Below are 24,195 nucleotides of genomic sequence, written 5' to 3' on the forward strand. Positions count from 1 at the left end.
GGTTAAGAAATCCTTTGCTATTGGTGCTAGTGCTATTACCTCCTTCAGATACCGGAAGGATATAGATGACCAATGGGTGCGTAAACAAGACCTGTCACCTCCCATTCTCGGTGAACACACACCCTCTCCACCACCGCAATGAGATACCTCTTCTTCCTTATTGAATGACATCCTCACTGAGCTACGGGATCTTCGGGCTTTTGTCGGCAATCGCTTTGGTGCAATAGACTCATATATCACGCATCTTGAAGACGACATGAGCTTCATTCGCCGTTGCTTTGATCCTCTTGCGGATTCTTAGACTTTTCTAGTCTTATAAGTCCTTAATTTTTCTAGACATTTTACTATTTCTGCCTTGTATTTGGCTTTGGATATTTAGCATTTGGTTATGTTTGTGCTTTGCTTTAGACATTGAACATTTGTTTGGTTTGTGCTTTGATTTGAATATTTAGCATTTGGTTGGTTTGTGCTTTGCTTTGGATGGATATTTCGCTCTTGGTTCTATTTTCTATTTGCTATGACTGATTAGTTTTTGGTTATGTTGTGATATATTGTGGCTTTGCTATTTTCTCTAGTCTTTTTGGCTTTTTGATGTTGCCAAAGGGGGAGAGAAACTAAGTGTAGATCTTTTCTAAAAAAATATAGGCAATAAATTGCAAAATTAAGGGAGAGTAAGGGTGAGTGCTCGCCTTGCAAATTGGATATCGTTTATCTTGTTTTCATATTGTTGTCATCATCAAAAGGAGGAGATTGTAAGTGCATATGCTGTATGAAGATTTTGATGATGCCAAAAGATTGAAGCTATTCAACATTGATTCAAGTCAAGATCAAGAAATCAGGAGAAACGATTTACAATAATCCTTTATATGTTAAAAGAATCTCTTAAAACAGGTTGCAAAGGTTGGGCCTTAAAAGACTTAATTTTTCAAATATCTTATAAAGTTTTTAAGTAAATACTGTAATCGATTACCAGAAGCAAAAATGATTTTAAACAACTTTTAGAAAAGTTTGAATTTGAAATTTAAAAGTTATAATCGACTACCACTATTGTATAATCAATTACCAGTCACGGAAGTTTTTGAAATTTAAACTGAAAAGTCATGACTCCTCAAAATTAATTGTGTAATCGATTACCACATATCTGTAATCGATTACTAGTGAGGAAATTTCAAAAATAACTCTGAAAAGTCACAACTCTTCACAATTTTTTTTGAAAGGTCACCAAAGGCCTATAAATATGTGACTTGTGTTCAAAATTCTTTAGAGTTTTTCAGAACATTCATTGTCCTATCCTCTCACAAGAAAACCTTTGACCAAACACTTGCAAAATCATTAAGAATTCTTATAAGTTTTTCAAGTTGTATCATTCTTCTCTTAAAGAGAGAAAAACATCTTTTATACTTCAAAAGCAATTTGTTGTTGTAATCAAGAGGCAGTGGGTCTCTTGATTTGTAAGTTTTTTGAACACAAGGGAAAGGTATCCCGTGATAGTTCAAAAGTTGTAAAGGAATTTACAAGTATAGTGAAAATCTCAAGTGGTTTGCTTGAGGACTAAACATAGGCACAAGGCGTGACCGAACCAGTGTAAAACTGAGTTTGCAATTCTGTCTTCCTTAAACTCTTTTACTTTATTGCAATTTAATTTTTACTTTGCATATTTAAAGAAGCAATAAGTAAATTGTTCATTACTTCTTTTTCTGCATATTAAGTCTGCATATTTCTTTTAAAGAGAGAGAATTAAAACGTGTTGTTGGATCGAGTGACCTCAGAATAATTAAGAAGGGGGGTTGAATTAATTATTCCTAAACCTTTACTAATTAAAAAATTTACTCTTCTAAGGCTTTTACTATGTTGTTAAGAGAATAAGGAGTAAAAGAGAAACTTAACAGAAAGTAAAAGCGAAAATTAAATGTACAACGGAAATTAAAAGAGTAGGGAAGAAGGAGACAAACACACAAGAGTTTTTATACTGGTTCGACAACAACCCGTGCCTACATCCAGTCCCCAAGCGACCTGCGGTCCTTGAGATTTCTTTCAACCTTGTAAAAATCCTTTCACAAGCAAAGATCCACAAGGGATGTACTCTCTCTTGTTCTCTTTGAACCTAGTGGATGTACCCTCCACTAGAACTGATCCACAAGAGATGTACCCTCTCTTGTTCTCAATAAAACCCAAGTAGATGTACCCTCTACTTGTACCACAAAGGATGTACCCTCCAATGTGTTAAGACAAAGATCTTAGGCGGTTAAACCTTTGATACTTTGTGAATGGGGATACAAAAGAATTCTCAGGCGGTTAGTCCTTTGAACACTTTTGTATAAGGGAATGAGAAGAATCAAAAGAATTCTCAAACTGTGTTGTTTTGAATTCTTTGACAAGGGAGAAGGGAGACACAAAAGAATTCAGGCGGTTAGTCCTTCGTTCTTTTGGAAAAGGGAGAAGAGAGACACAAAAAGAATTTAGGCGGTTAGTCCTTGGCGAATTCTTTTTGGCAAAGGGAGAAGAGATGAAAAGAATGAATAGCACAAGTTTTCAAGGTTTAGAAAACCAGAAAACTTTGGAAAGCTTTTGGTACAAAGAAGAAGAAGAAGTTCAAAGAGATTCAAGGCTTGTAAAAGATTGTATGAATAAGTGTTCAAGATACTTGAAATGCAAAACAAAGCCTTGCTTTTATAGACTCTTCACGTCTGGTCAAGACAACCATTAGAAGAGTTATGACTTTTAGAAAAACTTAAAAACCAATTTGAAAAAGTCAAAAACTATTTGAAGAGTTACATCTTTTGATTTTATTCAGAAACAATCACTAGTAATCGATTACCAAATTAGTGTAATCGATTACACAAAGCTTTTATGTGAAAGGATGTGACTCTTCACTTTTGAATTTGAATTTCAATGTTCAAAGGCATTGGTAATCGATTACCAAAACATTGTAATCGATTACAACTTTTTGAAATTAATTGGAACGTTGTAAATTCAATTTGAAAACTTTTTCAAAACAATTTTGCTACTGGTAATCGATTACAACAATCTGGTAATCGATTACCAGAGAGTAAAAACTCTTTGGTAAACATGTTTTGAGAAAAATCATGTGTTACTCAATTTTTTGAAAAAAAAAACTTTTCATACTTATCTTGATTGAGCCTTCTCTTGATTCTTGATTCTTGAGATTTTGAACCTTGAATCTTGATTCTTGACTCTTAACTTTCCTCTTGAGTCTTGAATTCTTCTTGATTCTATCTTGAACTCTTGAATTGTTCTTGATTCACTTGAGTTGTTCTTTGATTGATCTTTGAGCTTTTTGTCATCACCTTTGTCATCATCTTTTATCATTATTGTTATCATCAAAACACCTTTGAATCACCTTTGATTCACCATGAAGCTTTGCTTCTACACTTGTTAGGGGAAATTTTTAAACTTAATTCACCCTCTCTTAAGTTATTGAGACCACTTGTTTAACATGATTGTCGAGATGATGGTGGTTTAGGAAAAAATTGCTTACAAATGATGTGTCAATCACGTGATCAGACGAACTTAGCGAAGTTTGGAGCACAATAAGTGCCATTGTGGGAAAGCAAAAGTTAGAGGAATTATGTGAGTTGAAAAAAAAGAGTCTTTGTATAATTCGAATAAAATATAAGGAGTGACACTATAATTTGCTCTCGATAAAAAAATACTAAAATATGTTTTTCATTCCTGTAAAATACTAAAAGTTTATTTTTAGTCCTTGTAATTTTTTTTTGTTTTTCATTACCACAAAATTAAAATGTGTGACTTTTTTACCTAGAGTTAGGTTTGGACAAATTTACACCTATGTGACATTTTTTTAAAATTAAATTTTAAAATGCAATTTCTAGGACTAAAAAATGCCACAAAATGCAGATTTTTTTTTTCAAAAAAAAAATAAGAATACAATTACAGAAAAAATTAAACAAAAATGCTAGAATAAACCATAACCACGACACCTTAAACAACCATCATCACCACACCTTGAACCAAAACAACCACCACCTCCAACCCCTAAACACCTCGAACCACCATCACCACTATACCTCGAATCAAACACAACCACCACCTCCAACCCCAAAATCAGACACCTGAATCCCAAAGATGAGAGACACTTTGAACCATCGTACATGTAAGAGAAAGAAGAGCACCTTCAAAGTGAGAGATTGGAACATGAAGCATTGGTTGATTTTCCACCGAATGCTGGTGGGAGCGCGAAGTGGCCGCAATGGAGCTCCAACGTGATCATTGTCAAAGTCGTCATTGGTGTTTTGGAGAGAGGGAAAAGAGCACGAGATAGAGTTTGCAAATCCTTGATGGGTTGAAGATGATCTTCCATAATCAGACCTTCGACGATCTTCAAAGTTTCTAGATCCCTCCATTAGCACACCGAAACCACACACAATTGTTGGAAAACGATGGCAAACACGAAAGGAGGGAGGTGGAGAAGATGAACAAAATGGAACACACGTTTTAGGGTTCAACAATAATGACGTGGAAAAAAATACACACGTGTAAAGAAATAAAATGAATTGATAATGTGATTTATAGGTTTGGACTTTACCAAGCCTTATTTCAAGCCCAAGGATCACATTATGAAATTGCCAAGAAGAAAAACATACTTCGGATATTTTACAGCAAAATATACTTTAACATTAAAAAGAAAAAGTTAGACTTCTAACGTGGGTATAACGGTGAAACCCTCGTGAATTCTTTTTGTGGGCTTATCCAAGTAACCTAGCCCTTACCTTACCCTAATTTTCTTTCTTCAAATCTCGCGCGCTCCTCACTTCGAGTGTTCGACTTTCCTCCTCCGACCACCTCGCCGGGAATTCCCGCGGCGGCGCTCCTTGTCTCCGCAGCTTCTCTCTCTACTGAAGCCCTAGAGAGAGAAAATCATAAACCCTAATTCCCCTGTCAAGCTCGTAGCACAGTCACAGCCATGTATGGCGGTGGTGAGTATCAAAACCAATTCTCCTTCTATTTCTTCTGCTTCTGAGATGTGAGCTCAATTTTCTCCCTTTGGTTGAATCCACAGATGAAGTATCAGCTATAGTAATTGACTTGGGTTCACACACTTGTAAAGCTGGTTATGCCGGTGAAGATGCTCCCAAGGCTGTGTTTCCCTCTGTAAGTGTTTTCTCTACTCTTTTTACCTTTCTAAAGTTTTGGATTTGTTGTTGTGTTTATTGTTTTTCTGATATTGTTTTACTATTTATGGGGCTATAGAGTAAGAAATGTTGTTATGCTCTCAGTTAATGGTAAAGAAGACACTGGCATTTTGCTGTGGTGATAGGCTAGTACTGCTTGATAGTGTAATTAGGTGCTTGTATAAATTTTAGTTGATTAGAATAATATCTGGAGAAAATGTATGGGTAGTTTGATTGTTGATAATGAATTGGTGGTTGTTTTGGCATATGCGAACTTAGGTTGTTGGAGCAATTGATCAAATGGATGTTGATGAAGCAGATAATGGTGAAAAGAACCCTGGCTCTGCTCCGGAATCAAATAATAATAATGTTAGAAATGCTGATTCTGACAAGGCCAAGGGAAAGAGGAAATTGTATGTAGGATCCCAGTCCTTGGGGTACCGCAGAGACCATATGGAGGTAACTCTTTTGTAAGGGTTTTCGTGATTGGACTTGGAGTAGTAATTTACAGATTTTTTTGAAAATAATGAATAGGTGTTTCTATTTTCTTCTTCTGTGCTGTCAGGTGCTGTCTCCATTTAAGGATGGAGTTGTTGCTGACTGGGATATTGTTGACAGCATATGGGATCATGCCTTCAGGTCAATATTGAATTCCTAATCTGTCTGTTATATGTATTGTAGGATTGTTGTTTTCCTTTTACCGTTTGTTTATTTTATGTCATATGGTTGGCATTTGATAAAGTTCACGTGGTTCCTTTTTTGATTAAAATCCCTTGATGATTGATGATTCTTCTCGAAAGCAATGGTCCAAAGAATAGTTGACCTGTTACCTGTATCTAAAACTCAGATACATGAGAAATTCTGGTATTAATGGTGGCTAATTAATGCTTGATGTTAATGAACACACTTTTCCAAACATCCATGGTCCATACCATAAACATATCTTTACTTTTACTTTGGCTTTTCAAGGCCTCTCTCAACCCTGCTCTTTCAAGTAAGGATTCGAGCCGTTGCTTGAACACATGGATTGTTAGCAAGTGTCCAGTAGCAACATTTTGGAGGTGAAAATTGGGGATCACATCATACCAACGTTGCAGTGTTGCACATTTTAGGTATTTTGGATCTGTCTTACAAAATAATGTGGGAGATTGAGAGGTATGAATGCATATGGATTTTTTTTTTTCTCAGCAAAAATAGATATATATTAAAGTGAAATAGTACCAGAGGTACTAGAGATACAACTATTGAAGTGAGTATGTAGCTGGTTGCGGTGAATACACAGGCCCAAGCTATTACCCCTGTAGCTATTACATGATTATAAACCACCCCTCCCCTGAATGCATATGGATTAAACTGAGTGAACCAAACACATAGATACACATTCGACTGTATCTATAAAAAAAAAGATACACATTTGAGCTTATAAGAAAATTCTACTAAATAGCTATAAGATCAATGATGCTTTGTATGGTAGTGAATGCTGGATAACAAAGTGCAAAAGAGAATTAATAGGTATATCAGAGATGATAATGTCAAGGTGGACGAGTGGATATGCAAAGAAAGGAAAGATAAGATCAAGAATATAGGAAAGAGTTGGAGTAGCACCACTAAGGAGAAGATAACAAAAACTCACTTAGAGTGGTTTGTCATGTGAGAAGATCAACAACGGCTCCAGCAAGAAAACTGGATCAAATTGAAGATAGTGCAATGAAAGGGTAGAGGAGCCAATAAAAATACCTTACACTAAATGGATTTGTTGAAATTTTTTTTGATATATCTCTCTATTTTTTATCCATGTAACTAATCCTACCTAGTGGAATAAGTGTATGTTTGGATGGAATTATTTTGAAGATCATAATCTGATTGATAGAAAAAAAGCTGTTTGTGTTACTAAGCCTGTATGTTGAATAACTATCTTAGTGAATTGTCACTAACCAACTAAGTATCTTAGTGAACTAAGTCACTAAGACTTAACTACCCGAGACTGCAGTTGAATAACTGCAGCTCTCTTACAATACTCCAATAAGCCTGTATGTTAGTGGTGGTGGTTCTTTTCCTATTCTGGTTTTGACCATTTTTCAATTTTTAATTTTTTTTAACTCATATACCTTGAGAATTATTTTATTTGTCACTGGGCACACATTATTTTTTTTTGGTAGGGAATGCCTATTGATTATTGGGCATGCTTTCTTGTTTTTTTTTTTTTTTTTGGTAGGGAGTGCCTATTGATTGATCCTAAAGAGCATCCTATGCTCCTTGCAGAGCCCTCTTCTAACTCTCAACAACAGAGAGAAAGGTATTCTTGTTATAATTTGTAGTCTATAACTAATAGAGTTCAGTTTAAAGCATCAGTATGCATGATTTGCTTTTTTTATTTTTTATTTTATTTTTGCAGGACAGTGGAGCATATGTTTGAGAAGTACAAAGCACCTGCATTATTTTTGGCAAAAAATGCTGTTAGTCCTTCACTGACCTATACCTCTAAAAATAATATATGTTATGGAGTGAGAATAAAACTATTGAAAGTTTATTCCTTGTGCTGAGATACAGGTTCTGACTTCTTTTGCATCAGGGCGTGCTACGTCTGTAGTTGTTGATGGGTAAGAGATCATGAGGTTACTGAATGGTAGTTTTGTTCTTATTCTACGGTAGTATCAATATAACAATGATATTTTTTCTTCATTTCTTTATTGGTGTATATCTATTGCTTACCTCGTAAGATATTATATATGGAAGACCTAAGTTGTATTGTCTTCTTCCTCTTCAACCCCTGCCCCCTTACACTGTCCTCAAAGTAGTAGTCATATACTCATAAAAAGCCTTGTAGATGGCATTAGACTTTGCTTTAGTAAAAGGATAAGGAAGTTTTAAGCATGAGATTGAGAATTCAATTGAGAAAATTGAAAAGGGTAGGGAGAAATAGTACAACTTTTAAAGTTCAATATTTGTTCTATATTTATTACTACTAATATGTCCCGATAATATGCCAGAAGCATTGCTGATGTTTTCTTCATTATTCCATTGTTTTCAGTGGTGGAGGCTCAACTACAGTTGCACCGGTACATGATGGTTATGTTCTTCAAAAGGTATTCCTTATTAACGTATCAAATAAAATTCACTTGTTGTTCATGTAATGAAATTGATCCATATTTTGATTGAAATTTCAATATAGTTTTGTTATCCAATTTAATATATTTGGTTTTACTGCAGTTGATAGGACCATGCATTGATCTGATTTCTTGTATGCACCTCTCTGATGATAGATAAACTTGAAATGGTGTGATGATTTGATTAACTATGGGAAATATATACATTAATTATTAAAAATTTAATTGTATGAAAGGACATCTTGAAAAATAACTTGGTGTTAAAGTCTTCCGTTTATGTAATTGCTATTTTGTCTTTGTAATAAATAGATTTTTGGTTATGCAATTGTATATAGGCCATCATCTATATATTTTTATTCATTCATTAAATTGTGTTTTACTAAAATACATCTAATAATTCAAAATTGTATGAGTGGCTATGTATATTTTAGGCACTACTGCTTGGCTAGGTATTTACAAACTAATATTTCATCATGTATGCTCTGCATTTTCATAATGTCTGCCATTCCATTTTCTATATATGTGCATGCCGCATACATGCACACACATGTCAAATTAATAATTTAAGATCTCATTGTACTCAGCATTTATATTAGAGATTTGACTAATAGTATGGGTCTTTCTGTCTGCTCATATCTTCTACTATGTTTACAACACAAGGCTGTGGCAACCTCTCCAATTGGAGGAGAATTTCTTACAGACTGCTTGATGAAAAGTTTGGAAAGCAAGGGTATTATGGTGGGTGACAAACATTAGCTATTTTATTTTTCAATAATCATCTGAAGCAAAGGTGCTGTGATTTTATGTGCCTGAGATTTCCCCCCTTTTACTTGTCACAGATAAAACCTCGGTATTCCTTCAGGAGAAAGGAAATACGCCCTGGAGAGTTTCAGGTATAATTTGTTTTCATTTTAATGATCTGTGACTAGTATTTTTATTTCCATTTTCTTGCAATCATTAAAGTGTGAGGAATCATACTTGTTTTTTTTTTCCTGTTGTTTTCTTTAAAATTTGAACTTGGGCTGGTTGAGGTTCCATCCCATGTGTATATGTACTGTCTGTGCCTCCAGAACTTCTTCATTTGTCTCATCTCTTTTAATTGAGTGTCCTTCTTGAATTGTTTTCAGTTATGGATCAAATTCGATAAAATTTGCATGTGCCATTATACTGCTGCTAGTGACATGAGCTGAACAATTTAGCTCGTGTTTATTCTACTAGAATGACATAAGTTGTAAAAGAGTTCTAACAGATCATAGAAGTGAGATATTTTGAGAGAAAAGTTTAGAATGAAGAAGTGAAAAATGAGTATTAGCCTCTGAACTGAGTTACAACTCAGTATTTATAGATCTGAGTGATTAGTTATGACCAACTAATTCACCAACTAACTTACTAACACTCATAACAGAAAACTAACTCCTAACTAACTGGCTTAATTGAGAGTGTAGTTGAACACTGCAACTCTTTGTACAATACTCTAATACCCCCCTTCAAGGTGGATGAGACTTTGAAGGAGTCTCAAGCACATTGAGTTTGGTCCTTAGAAATAAAAATCTGGTTGGAGAGAGGGGCTTGGTGAGAGCATCTGCCCACTGATCAAGAGCCAGAATATGATGAACAACCAGCTGCTTGGACAAGACTTTTTCTCTAACAAAGAAGATGTCAATGTCCATGTGCTTGGTCCGAGCATGAAGAACAGGATTATTGGCTATAGCAACTGCTCTCTGATTATGACAGAAGATAATGGGAGTGATGAAAGGAACTTGTGGCTCAGTTAAAAGGGTCTGAATCCAAGATAATTCAGCAGTAGTTTGAGCCAAACTTTGATATTCTGCCTCTGTACTGGACCTTGCAACAACTTGCTTCTTTTGGGACCACCAAGAAATGAGATTAGGACCAAAGTAGATGGCTGAACCAGACGTGGATCTTCTGTCTTCACTATCAGAAGCCCAATCAGCATCACAGAGAGCACGAAGAGGATAAGGTTTCCCCAGAGCAGCAGGTCTAAGGTGTAATCCATGCAACATTGTACCTTTCAAGTATCTTAGGATTCTTTTTACTGCAGTCCAAGGAGGGTCTAAAGGATTGGCCATAAACTGACAAACTCTTTTAACTGAGTAGCTGATCTCAGGTCTAGTAATAGTTGAGTACTGTAGGGCACCCTCTACAGATCTATATAGAGTAGGATCAGAAAAGAGGTCTGAACCTGTTTTAGTAAGTTTGCAGCTGGAAGCAATAGGGGAGGAAATAGGTTGAGCTTCTGACATAGAAGTTTTCTGCAACAAATCTCTGATGTATTTCCTTTGAGTGAGAAGTAATGATCTGTCACGAAGAGTCTTAACCTCAATCCCCAAAAAATAGTCTAGCAGACCAAGTTGTTTGAGAGAAAACTTTGAATTAAGTTGTGAAGTCAGATGGTGAACCAAGTTAGTGGGACTGCCAGTTATTATAATATCATCCACATAAACCAAAAGATACAGTGTGAGAGTGTTAGGGTATTGAATATCCCTAACAGCAGAGAAAACAAGAGAAACAGAAAATAGAAGAATATACAGAAAATACTGGGGGCAAACTGAATTTATTCAAGAAGGAAACCTTCTTCCAAGGAAAACCCTTTACAATTTCTAATTCTTCTCTACCCCTTCCTCTAATGAGAATACTCTTATTTATAATATCCTAATCCAACTAATTGATAAAGATAGAATAATAAAGATTAGATGATAGAATAATAAAGATAAAGATAGAATAATAAAGATAGATGGCCCTAAAGATTAAACTAATAACTAATTCGATCCTATCTCCCGTGTAGGGGCTTTCTTCCTTCTAGAATAGACCCTCCAGATAACTGGTCTATCTTGAGATCTAACAATACTCCCCTCCAAAGAATGAACCTTGTCCTCAAGGTTAAATTCAGGAAATAGATTCTGAATCACATCCACATTCTCCCACACAGATTTACTTAAAACTGAAGTAGCTAACCCTTTGCTGAAATATGCAACTGGACGTTTCCCTTGTGTTAACACAGCTCCGATCCCTGTTCCGCAAGCATCACATTCAATGGAAAAAGGTTCCTTAAAGTTTGGTAAAGTCAAAACTGGAGAGTGGGTTAATGCGTCCTTAAGTGCATTAAAGGACTCAGTTGCCGCTGCACTCCAATTAAAAGCTCCTTTCTTCAACAAATCACTGAGTGGTTTAGCAATCTTCCCATAATCTTTCACAAATTTCCTGTAGTAACCAGTTAAGCCCAAAAATCCCCTCAAAGCTTTAATGGATTTTGGTATAGGCCAATGAAGGACTGCATCTACTTTTTTTGGATCCATAGAGACTCCCTCTCTCGAAATCAGATGCCCTAAATAATCGATGGTGGTCCTGCCCAAACTGCATTTCTTGCTGTTTGCAAAGAAATTATGATGAAAGAGAGTGTGTAGGACCTCACTCAAGTGCTGTAGATGGCTCTCCCAATCGCTGCTATATACTAAGATGTCATCAAAGAAGACCAACACAAATTTCCGTAGAAAGGGCTGCAACACAGAATTCATAGCTCGTTGGAGAGTGGTAGGGGCGTTGGTGAGGCCAAAAGGCATCACAAGGGACTCATAATGACCTTGATGAGTCCGAAAGGCTGTTTTGGGAACGTCTTCTTCACTCATTCGAATTTGGTGATAGCCCGACTTCAAATTGATTTTGGAAAAGTATGCAGCCCCAAATAGTTCGTCCAGTAATTCTTCGATCACAGGAATGGGAAACTTGTCCGGAATTGTCGCTTTATTCAGTGCTCTATAGTCAATACAAAACCGCCAACTGCCATCTTTCTTTTTTGCTAAAATTACCGGGCTAGAATACGGGCTATTGCTGGGCCGGATTATGCCTTCCTGTAACATTTCTGCAACCTGTTTCTCGATCTCATTCTTCTGTAAGTGTGGATATCGATAAGGACAGACATTTATAGGACCCGTCCCATCTTGGAGGACAATCTTGTGATCTACAAGTCTGTTTGGAGGTAAGCCTATGGGTTTGGAAAAAATCGCTTGAAAACGCTCTGTCACATGTTGTAATTGGGTCAACTGAAGATGGTCAAGTTTTTGCTCCTCACCTTGAGTTGCTCCCTCTTGATCTCGGAGCAGGTCTGAATAGAAAAGTATCATGGCAGCAGCCTCAACATCTGAAGCCCTCCCAAAGACCTTCGCTGAAAATCCCTTCTTCTGCATGCTATAGTCTCCCGTGATTTGGGTGGGTGACCCTTGATAGCGAAAAGACATGGTAAGAGTCTTCCAATTGTGTTGTACCTCACCTAATGAAGCCAACCAGGTCATCCCGAGGATGACATCCACACCACCAAGATCAAACAAGAAAAAGTCTCCAGTGTAAACATAACCCTGCATCTTTAGGATCAGATTCTGACAATATCCCTGAGATTCCTGTCGGTGTCCATTTCCCAGCTGAACCCCAAAACTTCTAGTAGGTTGAATCGGCCAGTTCATCCTTGAGATTAGGTCCCTTGCTACAAAGTTGTGACTAGCGCCGCTATCAATCAGAATGGTAACCCCAACACCAGCCATTTCTCCCCATAGTTTCATGGTTTTTGGAGGCGTAATGTTCCTCTGGACCAGTTGAGATAATTCCATCCATTGGCAGTGGTATTGATCCCCCACTACATCATTGGTCTCCTCTGGTTCCTGTTTGTCATTCTCTTCTATGTTGTCGCCTTCGTCCTCCCCAAGGATAGTGATCCGCAGACTCCCTTCTGGACACTTATGTCCAAAACCAAAGGCTAAACCACATCTAAAACAGCGGCCCTCCTCTTTTCGTTTTAAAAATTCAGCGTATGGCAATTGTCTAGCTCCCTTGTTTCTTGAAAAGGTGCCAACACTGCCGAAATGCGGGTTATTTGATCCACACGAAGAAACCCCTTTTGGAGCTGTCATGATGTTCCGTGCTCCAGTAGTAGCTGGGCGTGCCTGGGATACGCTATAATTGCCTGCTGTATTGGCTGCTGAACTCGCTGGGTTGCTAATCACGACGCTTCCCTTATGTTGAAAACGCGGAGGAAAAAAAACCCTTTGAGAAGGAGGCTGACCACGAGCAAGGCGGAGTTCTTCATCCACATCTCTTGCAATTTCCATGGCACGCAAGACCTCTGTCGGCCGGAAAGATCGCACCCTACATCGAATCTCCGGCTGGAGACCGCCCAAGAAGTATCCCAGCATCTGTTCTTCTGATGGATCAGGGATTTGAGCCACCAAAATTTCGAATTCTCTCAAATAAACGTCCACGGACTCCTCCTGTTTGAGAGTTTTTAAACGCTCGAAAACATTGCCCTTACTACCTTCACCAAAACGCTGAAGCATGAGTGGGGTTAAAGATTGCCAAGAAAGAGATGGATTGCGTTTTCGAATGAAACGATACCAGTGTACCGCCTCCCCTTCCATGCTAATGAATGCCAATCGAATCTTCTCTTCTTCTTTCACTTGATGTACTTCGAAAAAAATTTCAGCTCTAGCTATCCAAGACAGAGGATCTGTTCCATCGAAGACCGGTAGTTCCACCTTCTTGGTCCAAAAGCGTGGTTCAAAAACCACCTCAGATTCGGTATTGCTCTCCGACTTGGTATCGGAGGGGTCTTTCTGTAGTCGTTCCAGCTGCTGCAGTACGTGATTCATGATGCCTTCTACCCTCTGGATGCCGCCTCTGAGATCAGCTATGTCTTCTCCATGGGTCATCAAGGTGCGGTCTAAGGTGTCTATACGTGAATCCATCTGGAATGGTAGAGGAAAGAGCAGGTCGGACCAATTGTTAGGGTATTGAATATCCCTAACAGCAGAGAAAACAAGAGAAACAGAAAATAGAAGAATATACGGAAAATACTGGGGGCAAACTAAATTTATTCAAGAAGGAAACCTTCTTCCAAGGGAAAACCCTTTACAATTTCTTATTCTTCTCTACCCCTTCCTCTAATGAGAATACTCTTATTTATAATATCCTAATCCAACTAATTGATAAAGATAGAATAATAAAGATAAAGATAGAATAATAAAGATTAGATGATAGAATAATAAAGATAAAGATAGAATAATAAAGATAGATGGCCCTAAAGATTAAACTAATAACTAATTTGATCCTATCTCCCGTGTAGGGGCTTTCTTCCTTCTAGAATAGACCCTCCAGATAACTGGTCTATCTTGAGATCTAACAGAGAGGAAGTCTTGTAAACAAATAGAGATGGATCACATTTACTAGCAACAAATCCAAACTGAATAAAAGCAGACTGCAGGCTCTCAAACCACGGTCTTGGGGCTTGCTTGAGCCCATACAAGGCTTTATTTAGTTTGCAGATCAGAGAAGGATTGGATTGTTGGAAACCAGGAGGTTGAGTCATATAGACAGTCTCATTAAGCAAGCCATTAAGAAAGCCATTGTTGACATCTATTAGAGTGTACATATGTACAACTGTTAAAACAGTTTAGTAAGAGCTGTTAGCTTTTGCTAACAGCACCTCCGTCTTAGCTATTAACAGCTGCACTCTCTAAGTTCAGAGTCCTATAAATATCTCTTTGTAACTAACTCTGTGACTAACTTTTGTGATACTCAATAATATGAGATTCTCTCTTTCTGTTACACAAAATTTCTCTCAATTTATCTTAGAACATCTAGCTGAGTCAGCATCCATTAATTTGTGATTGCTATAGTTAAAGTAAGCCTAATAGTGACAGGTTTCACAACTGGAGAAAAGGTTTCTGAAAAATCAAAACCTTGTACTTGATTATAACCTTTGGCAACCAGTCTTGCTTTAAATATGTTAATAGAGCCATCTGCATTTTCCTTGACCCTAAAAACCCATTACAACCAATAGCATTCCTGTTTGATGGAAGAGGTACTAGATCTCAAGTGTGATTCTTTATTAAAGTTTCATATTCCAATTGCATGGTTGAATGCCAATTCTCCAAAGAGTGGATTTGCAAACCTTGACCATTGTCTATGAATATCTGATTAGGACCTTCAAAAGGCTCTAGTTGCTGAATGTTTTGAGATTCACCAGTAACATAGAATGAAGCACCAGAATCTAGAATCCAATTGGTAGAATTGGATTGAGGTTGAGTGTTTGTGAATAGCACTATGATTGGACTGAGGATTGTTACTGACAGATTTGTAATTGGTATTAGTCCAAACATTAGCAGGTCTAGTATCACCAGAGTTTTGGCCAGAACTGTTACTATTTTGTGAATAACTGGTGTAGTTATTTGAAGTTTGAGTGGAAGTGGTCTGAGAATAACTTGGACTGAGAGGATCATGAAGAACAAAGGACAGGTTTGGTTGATAATACTGATCATAGCGGTAATTGCAAACAGAAGCAGTGTGACCAAATTTGAAACACACCTGACTCTGGAAGTTGGCAAAATGACCACTGCTGCGGCCGTGACCAGCACCACCACCACGGCAGTGAGAACTACCACTACCACGGCCAGATCCACCACAAAAAGCGGGAAAACTCTTCGGATTTGTCTTGTTTGGCAGAGAAAAACCATCGGAGCTGATCGCAGAAGACATATGATGTGCTTGTGAATAATTGATGAAAGGTGAATCAGACTGAAACTGTTTGCTGAATTTGTTGAGACGCGCTTTGTGAGCAAGAAGAGCTTCAACTTGCTCTATCGGAAGCGGTTCAAACTTGTTCCAGTTCAACATGGAATATTACTTCCTATTTCAGCCTCAATCCTGATCTATCTCCTCTTGTTTCAGCCTCTACACCTTCACTTTCCCCAATACCTTCCTCCAATTCCACTTCCAGTCATTCTCAATCATCCAATATAATGTCGTCTAGTGAATCTATACCCACTGCACCCTCTCCCACTCATCCTCAATCATCAAATACTATGTCTCATAATGAATCTGTGTCTGCATCAACTCCCATTCCCATCAACACTCACCCTATGCAAACTAGGTCTAAATCTGGAATACACAATCCTAGGCTGCATCCTTCATTATTTCTTACTCATTCTGAACCTAAAAGTGTAAAGCAGGCCTTGGAAAGTTCAGAGTGGTTTGCAACTATGCAGGAGGAGTATAATGCTCTAATGAGAAACAAAACTTGGGATTAGTTCCATTACCAGCTGGTAGACAAGCTATTGGATGCAAGTGGGTCTTTAGAATAAAAGAAAATGCTGACGGTTCAATCAATAGGTACAAAGCTAGACTAGTTGCTAAGGGATTTCATCAAGTTCATGGCTTTGACTTTCATGAAATATTTTATCCTGTTGTAAAACCAGTTACAATTAGAGTATTTCTAACTCTTGCTCTCTCACAAGGCTGGGACTTATTTCAGCTTGATGTCAACAATGCCTTTCTAAATGGATTACTTGAGGAGACTGTCTATATGACTCAACCTGCAGGTTTTGAAGTTGAAGAAAAATCCTTGGTTTGTAAACTTAACAAGGCTCTCTATGGATTAAAGCAAGCTCCAAGGCAGTGGCTTGACAGTAATACAGATTGGGTTTGTAGGAAGCAAGTGTGATCCCTCTTTGTTCATTTATACACATCAACAACACACTGTCTACATTCTAGTTTATGTAGATGATATCATCATCACAGGAAGTTCTAATTCTCTCATTCAACAGTTAACCTCGAGATTGAATATAGTCTTCTCTCTCAAACAGCTAGGTCACTTGGACTATTTCTTGGGACTGGAGATTAAGTATCCCCCTAACAGGTCTATTTTGATGTCTCAAAGCAAGTATGTCAGAGATCTACTTCATAAAACTCAAATGGCTGAGGCACACTCTATCTCTACTCCTATGGTTACAAACTGCAAACTGTCCAAACATGGAGCTGATCTATTTCATGATCCAACTCTCTATAGGTCAGTAGTGGGTGCCCTACAGTATGCCACCCTTACTAGACCTGAGATTAGTTATGCTGTTAATAAGGTTTGTCAGTATATGGCTAATCCATTGGATTCTCATTGGGCTGTGGTCAAAAGGATATTAAGATATCTCAAGGGTACTATATTTCATGGTTTATTCCTTCAACCTACTTTTGTTTCAAAACCTATGGCTCTCTATGCTTTCTGTGATGCTGATTGGGCATCAGATATTGATGACAGACATTCCACGTCAGGAGCAGCTATCTTTCTTGGCTCAAACTTGATATCCTGGTGGTCCAGGAAGCAAAAAGTCACGGCAAGGTCCAGCACTGAAGCTGAAAATCGAAGCTTGGCTCAAACATCTACTGAATTAACCTGGATTCGAACTCTTCTAACAGAATTACATGTTTCTTTTCAAACTCCTGTGATTTACTGTGATAATCAAAGTGCAGTGTCCATAGCTCACAATCCAGTGTTCCATAGTAGAACAAAACATATGGAAATTGGTGTCTTTTTTGTAAGAGAACAAGTTTTGGCCAAACAACTCTCAGTTGTGCATCTTCCTGCCTTAGATCAATGGGCAGCTGTCTTAACCAAGCCACTTTCCTCAATAAGATTTGAAGCACTAAGGGACAAACTCGATGTGAAGCATTTTTCTGTAGAAAAACCTTCCCCTTGAGTTTGTGGGGGGTATTAGAATGAATGTATAAAAATAACTGATTACAAACAGTTATTGCAGGACAGTTAGACAGCTAACTACTTTTCTTTCACTAACAGAATTCTGTTAATTAGTTGTTAGTTAGTTTGTGATTAGTTTCAAGGGCTAGAGGTTTATAAATACCTCCTTTGTAACTGCATTAAATGTTAACTTTTTCAGAATCAATAATATCAGTTTTTCTTTTTTTTCTGTTCTCTCTGTTCTCTAATTCTGATACAACTCAGTATTTATAGATCTGAGTGATTAGTTATGACTAACTAACTCACCAACTAACTTACTAACTGACTCATAATAGAAAACGAACTCCTAACTAACTGACTTGATTGAGAGTGCAGTTGAATACTGCAAGTCTCTGTACAATACTCTAATAAGCTGAATAATTTACGTCGTGTTTGTTCTACTTGAATTATGATATGTACTAAATGCTTGTGCAAGTTAGCAAATTAATTTTAAACTTAAGGTATCAAAGAGAGAATGGTATTAACGTGTTAGGTATATAATTCAGGATCTGAAAAAACGAAGATAGAGTGAGGTGTAGTTATCTTACTTTTTTTCAGTTACATATATAACCTTGCATCCGTTGTTACTTTATTTAACATTTAAAATAACTTTTAGAATCTTGGGGGCAAATGATAGTGAGCCAAAGTTTAGTTTCTTCATGTACCTTTCTGTATGATTTTGGTTGTAACTGCAATTCTACACATAAATGATTATTATTTCTCATTATCATTTTTTTTCTTCTGAATCCTACAGACAGTTGATCTTGAATTTCCCAATACTACTGAAAGCTACAAACTCTTTTCCCAGGTTTGTGAATGACCATGCAATATCTCAATTTGTTGCATTTCATTTATCTGATGACTGTTCTTCATGACAGAGGGTGATTGCTAGTGATATCAAGGAATGTGTGTGCCGTGCTCCAGATACTCCATATGATGGTTTGTTTACCTCCTGTTGTCACCTCCTATAATGTTTTGAATCTTACTGGTCTTGTGCTTTTGTTTGAATCTTATTGTTCAAGTCCTAGTTTTTATAGTGGCATACTTTTATTTCTGTTGTCCTCCGTTCTCTCTGTATACTTCTTAGATAACTAGATATGTGACCCGTCTTGTGATGTGATTTACTAAACTTGATCTCTGTGCTTTCACTCAGGTCATAAATGATGTTTTTCAATCATCTGGTTTAGTGATAAACTTGTACAAGTCTTCAGTTAGCTCTTTATAGCTCTAGAAGATGTTTTACCTTCTCGGTTCCAATAAAATTGCAGTTTCTCTATATTAAATTTATTTTTTTCCCCTTTATTTGACAGAGAGTGCGTATTCAAACATTCCAATGACCTCATATGAGCTTCCTGATGGCCAGTAAGTTGATGTTATTCTTGTTCATTGAAACAGGGAGGAGGATGGAATGAATAATGTTTCATCTTCAAAATATCTTCTTTCATTTCATCTGCTACTATATGCACTTCATAGCCTAATTGTAGCTTCTGGTTTTTCTGTAATTTATATTTATATATTTATTGTCTGTTGTTTTATGATGTGTTTGTTTTTATTATGCAGGACAGTTGAAATTGGAGCTGACAGATTTAAGATACCAGATGTTCTTTTCAATCCATCCCTGGTTCAGGTGTGGGACTTGCATTCAAAGATGTGATTAGTTTATCTTGTTCATTTAATATAAAAGATTTTTGATATTGCATGTTCTTAGAAATACACCAAGGCTTCTTGCAAGAGTAAAAGGAAAAAGGTGCCCTTAATGTACTAGTAGGGACTTGTAGTGCCTTGATTGAGGTGAGGTCTCAAGAGACATATGCCTCATTGAAGATTGGTGTTAATAAACAGACAAACCAAATTCTTGGTGTTCCACCCTTTTATACCGTGAAAGAAGAAAAAACAATACAAATTTTATCATTCAAGATGTTTCTGGTAAAAAATTATAAATTTTAGTGATGTTAATTATAAATATAAAAACTGTTAAAAAGCATGCAGGTTGTGATATGAAAAAAAGTATAAAGGATATAGATATATAGAATAAAAACCAAATAAAGCTATTGAAGTGTTTTCAGTGACAACATTTGTTGGCAAGTGGATGTCCTGATACAAAACACACCATGCAGCAAGTAAACAGAAAACGGCCCAGCTAGAAAATAAAAATAAAGCTGACAAGTATAATTGCAAAATGTGGCATGGAATCGAAAATTGAAAACAAATATAGGAGTAAAGCAAATAAACCAGACAGATGGAGTGCTGGTGCTTAGATGGTGTATACAATAGGAATTATTAAAAGTGCCAAATCTTCTAAAGAAAACTTATTCAGTGGTGCTTAGATGGTGTTTACAATAGGAATTATTCAGTGGTGCAAACTTAATAAATTCAATAGTATTAAATTATCACCAAAAGTGCCAAATCTTCTAAAAGAGTAGAAGAACAAATGAAAAATGAAGGCAGTTGTTTGATTTGACTGGCTTATATATTTCACCGTCATGTTGCATGACTTCAACAATTGTTGTATTTAGAAAAAGCTCCTCTAAAGAAAATTTTTCGTTTAAGTGCACAAGGATGCATTCACCTTTAGATTTTAGTGGGTAAGGCAATGATGTAATCTAAAATTAAAAGTAGATACACTCTCACTTTATAGGAGTCTTTTTTCTGAAAGCTGTCAATTTTTATGGACTGGGGTTTGTCAATTCCACTGCTCATTACTAGTCAGGTTCTTGTATGGAACCCCTTTTCAAAAGCACCATGAAGGTGTGAAAAGTGTACACACCACAAAGAGCAAAAAGCACTGGATTCTTACCCTGCCTTGTCTGTGGTGCCCTTTTAGGCTTTAACTCCACTGGGCAATCCAAGATTATAGGGATTATATAGTTGATATGTATTGCTATCAGGTTGAGTTTGGTTTAGAAAAAGGATCTTGGTTGTCAAATTGGGATTTGAATTGTATGAAAGGCATATTTTTCAAATTGTTGATCTAAATATATGGCAAGTAATAAGATTATTGATCAATACTTGAAACATCATAATTTTTTTCCCACATAATAAAAAAGTCAAATAAGTCAGTATATAACTATAATCTGCAATATAAACATTAAAGTAAATCATGATTCAAGTCATAATAAGTTAAATATAATAGGACATTGGTTGAGAAAACAATATTCCTGTTAGAACATATAGGGCATTACTTGTTTATTACAGCACATCCAACTTCTGGCTGGTCCATCTTTTTTTGTGCTTCTATTTTATTCTGTAGTTCTTTAAATTACTTGAGAGACAAAATTTCATTTGTTCTATTTCTGTGTACTAATTTTCTTATTTGTGTCAATGATAATTACAGTCAATTCCTGGCATGGAGAGCTTTGCAGAAATTGCTCCTTCAGTTCGTGGCCTGCCCCAAATGGTAATTTAATTTGATGTGAATCTGTTTTAGGCATCTGACTTGCTGTTTCTGATTGTTTTACCTTCTTGCAGGTGATTGAAAGCATTAATAAGTGTGATGTAGACATTCGAAGAGAGTTGTTTAATAGTATACTGGTAAAGTTGATTTATTTTTGCCTTCTTTCTCTTTTACTGTATACACACACAAATAGTTCTTATGTAGAGCTTAATTTAGTTTACCATGGACTTTTGTGGTGTAAAAGAAGAAAAATTTACTGGGGCATCCTTTTTTATGTAGACTCTTGGAAGTTATTTTGAGATTGGGTTGGGGGGGGGGGGGGGGGGGGGGTGAGTGGTGCCAAAGTTGTAGTTTCATGTTGTTAGTATGTTACATATATCGGAATTTGATTTTTTTATTTATTATTATCTTGATTGGAATTGTATGAGTTGTATTTTCAGTCAAATGACATTTTTTCCCAAAACTTTAACCAACAGATATTGATGAAACCATATGTACATATTTTTTAGGTTTAGTTTGTGATCACTTGATAGTTTTTGAAGCATTTTATATCAATATATCATTACCTGGTAAGTTAAAATTGATTTCATTTATCACATGCAGCTTGCTGGTGGTACAGCTTCAATGCAACAACTAAAGGAACGCCTTGAGAAAGACTTGTTAGAGGTATAGTTTAACAAATGAACCCTTGTCTATTTTATCCACTGAATGACAATTTGGTTGTTGGTGCTGATTTCAAATACCTTTGAAGCTTTTGTTGTTTTAACGTGTTGTAATTTCAAGGGTTTTTCTTACAAGTGAATTTAGTTGGTGTCTCATCCTAAATATCAGAGTAGCTTGGTTAATTCCTGCTGTGTTGACTGCCACTAATACAGCCTTGTGACTTGTTTCTTATCTTATGTGTAGCAGTGCTAGTGTTATTGGAGAGATCTTTTGAGCTAATATATATTTATTTCTCTGGTTGCTTTTGGGATGAAATCGTGTGATCTTTTAAGTTAATTTTCTAGTGAATTACATTAACAATAACGAAACGTTATATAATTGTAAAGTACAATGGTCTGTTTGTATGATTGTGCTCAAAATGGATCATAAGCCTTTAGCCAAAGCTTCTGCAGGCTGGCACTTCTAATACAAGAAGATAATTAAGTTGAAAACATTTATCAAAATCTCTCTCCGGAATCAAATTTGAGTTTATAATATTATAAAGATCAACACACTGGATTTTTTTGAATTAAATCATCAGGTGGCATGTGATTGTCCTTGTTCTTCAAGAAGCTGGAAAGGTTAATTGTAGTTGTAAAAATTGACTACAATTTCATTTCTATTGCAGGAATCCCCTCAAGCTGCCAGAGTAAAAGTATTGGCCAGTGGGAATGCTACTGAAAGAAGGTTTAGGTGCGTTATCTATCTTATGTCGATGCACTTATTATGGTTTTGGTGTTTGATGATGCCATTTCCATTGTTGCTGTTTTACTTTTCTTTCCTGGTTATTTCCTGCAATTGACAAATCTGGTTTATTATAAGTTCACCATTTCTCTCTCTCTCTCTCTCTCTCTCTGTATATATATATATATATGTTTAGGCCTTCGAAATTGCACATATCAGCATATAACCTATTTGGATATATATTTGTGGAAACAGTTCATGTGAACACGTATTTTTCTGAATGTCAATTTTTATATGCAAATTTACTTTTAATATTTTAAAAATGGCCAACAATTCAATTTCAATAATGGTTATATAATTTTGGCCTTTTAAAGAAAAATGAGAAACTCAAGAAGCTTGTGTAATTGTTTTAAATTCTCTGTTCTATCAATTGATAACTCTTTAAAACTCTGATTTGTCTGCTTATGTCTGTTTTCTGGTGTCTCTGGTATGGTTTATTGAACTTGGAATTTCTGTAAGCTACAACTCTAGACCTTTTTCGTTCTGAAACCATTTGGGCAGAAGCAAGAGAGAATGCATCATAAATATGAAATGATAGAGATCCTGTTGATGGAAGTTTTGTAATTGCATGAACTCATGTGTGAATGATCACAGTTTTGCAATTCGTACCGGATAAAGTATAAACCATCTTAAATTGTTTGACCAGTGTCGTCTGTTTCTGCCTTTACGTAGATTTAGTTTTCTTTTAATACTAGTTTTTGGGAAACCCGCTAAGCTTCGCTCTCTCCTTTCCCAACCTCTGATTATGCTTCAATTTCTCTCCAAAATAAGGGGGAGACTCAGTAACATTTTAATTGGTGATGCACTGTACATACTGCGTCTTCTAACTCAATGAATGACTTTATATGCAGTGTTTGGATCGGGGGTAGTATATTGGCATCTCTTGGCTCCTTCCAGCAAATGTGGTTCTCCAAATCCGAGTAATTATCTACTGTTCACCAAACTTGTGATTATTAGTTCATTAATGTTAATATATATTTCACTTTGCCTATCTTGTTTCCCCCCTTTATCATAAAAGCTAAACTGCCAAATAGGGCTTTCATCAAGGATAATTTTACACTGAATCATTTTAATGCATTTCTGATAGGTATGAAGAGCATGGAGCTTCATATATCCAAAGGAAGTGTCCATGAGTTGCTGTTTATTTTACTGCCATTTATCAGGAAGTAGTACTGTGAACGCTGATTTAGTGCTTGTCTACTAATGAATTTTTATTTCCTATTTAATGGCCATTCCCATTAGATCCCCATTCTAACTACATTATTGGCCTCGAGGTGAATCACAGCCCACCTTTAACTAATCTGTATTGATGTAAACTTGTAAAGTGTGCCTAGAGTTTGTAACAATGCCCCGTTTATCAAATTAGATTTCTACTGTGTATGTCTCTCCCTTTTCTTTTCTGGGGTAAATGCGCATATTTTGTCATGACTTGAACTTACAAAATAAGCCCCTAAACCTATCTTTAAAATTTATAGATATTTCGGAAGTGTTCCTCCCCAATTTGATTCATTCTAAATTAATGAA

General features: G+C 36.4%; 2 protein-coding genes across 3 annotated transcripts; one reads left to right on the plus strand and one right to left on the minus strand.

The window, feature by feature from the left end:
* Positions 1–4,683: 4,683 nt before the first annotated feature.
* LOC100795390 (actin-related protein 4) lies at positions 4,684–24,051 on the plus strand. The gene is made up of 20 exons (XM_003528969.5): positions 4,684–4,958; positions 5,042–5,133; positions 5,433–5,612; positions 5,719–5,792; positions 7,369–7,449; positions 7,549–7,609; positions 7,704–7,753; positions 8,185–8,239; positions 8,921–8,998; positions 9,100–9,153; positions 18,586–18,639; positions 18,710–18,770; positions 19,142–19,193; positions 19,392–19,458; positions 21,166–21,228; positions 21,300–21,362; positions 21,829–21,891; positions 22,556–22,620; positions 23,523–23,591; positions 23,759–24,051. Exons 1-20 carry the CDS (start codon positions 4,946–4,948, stop codon positions 23,802–23,804), a joined length of 1,341 nt encoding a protein of 446 aa, XP_003529017.1. The 5' UTR covers positions 4,684–4,945; the 3' UTR covers positions 23,805–24,051.
* On the minus strand, positions 9,400–14,577 carry LOC121175125 (uncharacterized mitochondrial protein AtMg00810-like). Of its 2 annotated transcripts, none has more exons than XM_041017070.1 (2): positions 14,450–14,577; positions 9,400–10,740 (listed from the first exon to the last, which is right to left on the minus strand). In XM_041017070.1, the coding sequence occupies exons 1-2, from the start codon at positions 14,564–14,566 to the stop codon at positions 9,748–9,750; spliced, it is 1,110 nt and encodes a 369-aa protein (XP_040873004.1). In that variant the 5' UTR covers positions 14,567–14,577; the 3' UTR covers positions 9,400–9,747. The 2 variants fall into 2 exon arrangements, with proteins under 2 accessions (XP_040873004.1, XP_040873003.1); XM_041017069.1 differs by having other exon boundaries at positions 9,400–10,745; positions 14,455–14,576.
* Positions 24,052–24,195: the final 144 nt, after the last annotated feature.

This window comes from Glycine max, chromosome 7 (genome assembly GCF_000004515.6).
Source record: "Glycine max cultivar Williams 82 chromosome 7, Glycine_max_v4.0, whole genome shotgun sequence".
Taxonomy (NCBI): domain Eukaryota; kingdom Viridiplantae; phylum Streptophyta; class Magnoliopsida; order Fabales; family Fabaceae; genus Glycine; species Glycine max.

Bases quoted from the DNA above. Each gene is read 5' to 3' on its own strand.
- LOC100795390 (XM_003528969.5), top strand. The intron at 5,613-5,718 runs GTAACTCTTTTG...CTGTGCTGTCAG, and splicing joins ACCGCAGAGACCATATGGAG to GTGCTGTCTCCATTTAAGGA. The intron at 21,892-22,555 runs GTATAGTTTAAC...TTTCTATTGCAG, and splicing joins TTGAGAAAGACTTGTTAGAG to GAATCCCCTCAAGCTGCCAG.
- LOC121175125 (XM_041017070.1), bottom strand. From the start codon at position 14,566: ATGGGCTCAAGCAAGCCCCAAGACCGTGGTTTGAGAGCCTGCAGTCTG. The intron at 10,741-14,449 runs TGTTAGATCTCA...CCTAACACTCTC, and splicing joins TGTTTACAAGACTTCCTCTC to ACACTGTATCTTTTGGTTTA.